General features: G+C 39.0%; 1 protein-coding gene across 1 annotated transcript in view; it reads left to right on the top strand.

The window, feature by feature from the left end:
• Syap1 (synapse associated protein 1) overlaps positions 1–4,392 on the top strand; it is a 28,717-nt gene extending 24,325 nt beyond the window's left edge. Inside the window, exons 5-7 of the mRNA XM_031384023.1 lie at positions 2,177–2,235; positions 2,675–2,822; positions 3,877–4,392. Coding sequence (XP_031239883.1) covers positions 2,177–2,235; positions 2,675–2,822; positions 3,877–4,001 — 332 coding nt within the window. The 3' untranslated portion in view covers positions 4,002–4,392. The remainder of the gene's footprint in view (positions 1–2,176; positions 2,236–2,674; positions 2,823–3,876) is intronic.
• The last annotated feature ends 11 nt before the right edge of the window (positions 4,393–4,403 follow it).

The following is a 4,403-nucleotide window of genomic DNA, read 5'->3' as shown; positions in this document are numbered from 1 at the left end:
TAAGTACACTGTAGCTGTCTTTAGACACACCAGAAGAGGGCGTCAGATCTCATTGCGTGTGGTTGTGAGCCACCATGAGGTTGTTGGGATTTGAACTCAGGACCTTCAGAAGAGTAGTCAGTGCTCTTACCTGCTGAGCCATCTCACCAGCCCCTGGGCTGTTTAGTTTTGGGGGTCCCATACAATCCAGACCTGCTTTGAGCTTCTGATCTCCCTGCCTTCACATCTCAAGTGCTAGGGTTATAGCCATGTGCTACCATGTCTGGATATTTCTCAGACTTTTATTCATCTGATTTCCTTGGGACTTGTGGTTGTAGAGTCCAGCAGATCTTATTCCAGTCCAATTATAAGTACCCAGCTCTGAGCTAAGCTATTAACTAACACCTGGCACTTTCCTCCTGTGCTATAACCCTGCTGCTAGGGAACAAGTTATATATATATATATATAACTATTTGATGATACTAATTAACAAAGGAGATGACTCAGTTAAGAGCACTTCCAGAGGACCCAAGTTCAATTCTTAACATCCACATGAATGGCTTACCATTCCTTGTACTTCCACTTGCAGAGGATCTGACACCCTCTTGTGACATACAAATAAAAAAATAAAGCTGACCGTGGTAGCACACACCTTCAATCACAACACCCTAGAGGCAGTCAGATCTGTATGAATTAGAAGCCATCTTGGTCTACATAGATAATTCCAGGCCAGCCTAAGATATATAGTAAGACCTGGTATCAAAAAAACAAAAACAAAAATAAATAAATAAATAAATAAAAATTAAATATTAAAATACATACTGTATATTTATTTTGTGACACTGAGACTGGGTCCCAGAGCCTTACAAATACTAGGCAAGAACTCTACTGAGCTATATCCCCAGACCTTCATATTTTTCATTTTTCATGAATGCCTGCTATGTGTATAGATATGTTCTAATTACAACTAGAACCATCTGACAAGTGGGGCAATTTAGTTTGTGAAATTTTAGGTAAGTATGTCATAAGATACAGAATGTCATAAGATACTGGTTGTACAGATTGCTAGCAAAAGCTCTGAAACTACACTCAAGATCAAGATGCATATAGGTAGCATGAAGCCCAGAGAACATTCATTCTTTATCATATCCTTCAATTGTGTTTGATTTTTTGTTTTAGAGGATAGCTTTTTGAGATAGGGCCTCACTGGGAAGCTGCAGCTAGTCTTGAACTCCTAAGCTATCCTCCTAGCTCTGCCCCTGACTTCCTTGCTTTCTCAAATTAATGATATTGGGAAATGCTGGACTGGGAATATAGCTCAGTGATAGAGCACTTACCTAGAATATGTGCAGATAATAATATATTCAATTCCAAGCACTGCCAAAACAGAAAAAAGCTTTTTTTTCCAAAGACTGCCTGTTTAACAAAATGGACTTAAAATATTCAGTAAAGACTGTTTTACACATGGATAATATGATAAGGAACAGTTAAGAGTGAATGTTGCTCTTACAGAGGACCCAAGTTCAGTCCCCAAAACCCACATTAAGCAGTTCACAATTGCTTGTAACTCCAGCACCCAGGGATTCAACACCCTCTTTTGCCCTCTGAGGATACCACATAAAGGTATACATACACACAAACAATTAAATTTTTATAATCTAACCAGCTGAATGCTGAGATGAGGCACTTTGTTTTCCTTTGTACTTTCTAACCAAGTTAGAAAGCTTCTAACAGGGAAACTTGATAAAAAGCTTTATTCTTAGTACCCTAAAAGGAAGAACAGAATCAGTTTTGCTAACCCTGAAGTCCAGAGACGATGGAAATTGCATATTAGGGACATTGAATGTGGTTGCAGTTTTAAAGACATTCCTGCCAGCCATGGTGGTGCACACATTTAATCCTAGCACTCAGGAGACAGAGGCATATGGATCTCTCTGAGTTCCAGGGTAGTCAGGGTACACAATCAGATCCTGTATCTAAATAGACAAAGTAAATTTTAAAAAGACATTCACCAAAGTAGGAGGTTGATATAGTTGTGCCTGACTGTGCTTGTTGTATCTTCAGGAAAGCTAAAAATGTACCATAAAAGCTCATTTCTGAAAATGATTTAGTATATGTGGATATTTTAGCTGTTCTTATAATATGTATTTAGAAGTAAATCAAGCAATTATTGTCTCTTTTATTCTCACTTCATAGAGGCAGTACGGCCCAAAACACCACCTGTCGTAATCAAATCTCAGCTTAAAAATCAAGAGGTAATACAGTTTTACATTATACGTAGTAGGTGATGTCTGAAAATGAAATTACTGGGTTAACTATCTCTGATACCATTTAAAACTTTTTAAGGGTGTCGGTCTTACATCTGCAAGATAAGGAATCCAGTACTTGATTGAATAATAGCTGAGAGCTGATGTGACTTCCTGGCATAAATAATTCTAGATGTGCTCATCAGAAATCACAGAGAATGGTTTGAGTGATCTAAACCGTGAGGGAGAATAATAGCCTCAGGTGGTAACTCATTCTGTTACCAAGCGACTGCCAGTTAGGTTGAAGAGCAGTGAGTATTGTCTTACAGCTAGCAGAGAAGAACAAAAAATGAGAATGTGTTAAATTGTGAGACAACTATTAACCATAATTCTAGTGCATAGGTGTCACTTTAGAAGCCATTCCAAGAGCTATTTGGTTGCATTTCAGGATGAAGAGGAAATATCTACTAGCCCGGGAGTTTCTGAGTTTGTCAGTGATGCCTTCGATGCCTGCAACTTAAATCAGGAGGATTTAAGAAAGGAAATGGAACAACTTGTACTTGATAAGAAGCAAGAGGAAGCAATTGCGTTAGAAGGTAATGCGCGCGCACGCGCGCGCGCGCGCACACACACACACACGGGGGGGGGGGGCATTAACTTTGTTCTTTTACCTTCAATTCCAAAGTTGGTTGAATAAAAGTCTCATTTTAAAACCAGTGGAGCTAGAGATGAAAAGGTCAGAAATTTGAGGCCAGACTTGGCCACATAAGACCCTGTCTCAGAAAAATAATAAAGCCAATCAACAAACTATGCATGGTAGTGTGCACTCCTCTAATCCCAGTGCAAGGCAGAAAAACTGACATGAATTTGAAGCCATCCTGAGTTACATAGTGAGTTCCATGCCAGCCAGAGCTGCATAGCAATATCCCGTCTTCAAAAACAAAGCTTTACTTTTTAAACAGTGGTAGAGATTGAACCCATGGCTTTGCATGTTTGCTACACCTCACTCACATCCCCAGCCCTGGTTTTGTGTTGAGACAGGTTGTCATGTAGCCCAGATTAATTTCAATTTCATTGCATAGTCTGCTGGCCTTGACGTCCTGCATCTCCACCTCCTGCATGCTGAGATTACAGTTATCCCACTATGCTGCCTAACCTTCCTTTTTAAATAGCAGTATTTTGTTTTCTCACTCTTCTTTTTCTAATACTCTGCAGTTTCTACCTTATCATTCACATACTGGGTTTAAAGTGCTGGGTTCTATATCAGACATGGGATAAAGCTGGGCACAGTGGCCACAACTGTAGTAGAAAAATGTGGTGGTAGAAGCAGGAGGATCAGAAGTTCAGGGTTATCCACCAATAGTGAGTTGGAGGCCAGCCTGGGATATGTGAGACCCTGTCTCAAAGACAAGGGCTAGAGAGACGGCTCAGCAAATAACTGCTCACTGTCAAGCCTGATGACCTGGGTTGGATTCCTAGAACCCAGAAGGTAGGAAGAAAAGACCAAATCCTGGAAATTATCTTCTGACCTTGACTAGCTATGTCTGGTACTACTACAAAAACGGCTAGGCCTTTTTGTTAGGTATTACAAATTGAGTGAATTGTAGCTCAATAAGTACCCTTTTTTGTCTCTCCCTTTGTTTCCTATAGAAGATTCTACTGACTGGGAAAAGGAGCTACAACAGGAACTCCAGGAATATGAAGTGGTAACAGAGTCTGAGAAGCGAGATGAAAACTGGGATAAAGAAATTGAAAAGATGCTTCAGGAGAATTAATTGTCTCCACAAAGCAGTTCTTAACATTGTGCTGACATTAAATTCTGATGATCGCTGAGTCAGAAGGCACAAAAGTGTGTAACTTTATGCAATTTGAAATTATTCTTTTTCTAGCTAAAACTTGCCTCTTAAATGAACAGCTATTGTAGTAATCAGAAACAACAGGATATTATATGTAACATTTCCTATAAATAAAATTAGTATTCTTATAGGCAGCAGAGCTATCCACAGAAACACAGGTAAATACTAGAGTTTGTTTTCTACAAGGTTGGCAACATAATTTATTCTTTAGTTATGGTTTTCTATATATGCCTTTCTGTTGATACATGGTTAAAGTACTTACTTAATAACTTACTATCAGAATGACCAAATTATACCAAAGAACTCAAAAGAAAGCACTTT

The sequence above is a fragment of the Mastomys coucha genome, chromosome X (assembly GCF_008632895.1).
Source record: "Mastomys coucha isolate ucsf_1 chromosome X, UCSF_Mcou_1, whole genome shotgun sequence".
Lineage (NCBI taxonomy): Eukaryota > Metazoa > Chordata > Mammalia > Rodentia > Muridae > Mastomys > Mastomys coucha.
This window is presented reverse-complemented; position numbering and strand designations above follow the sequence as displayed.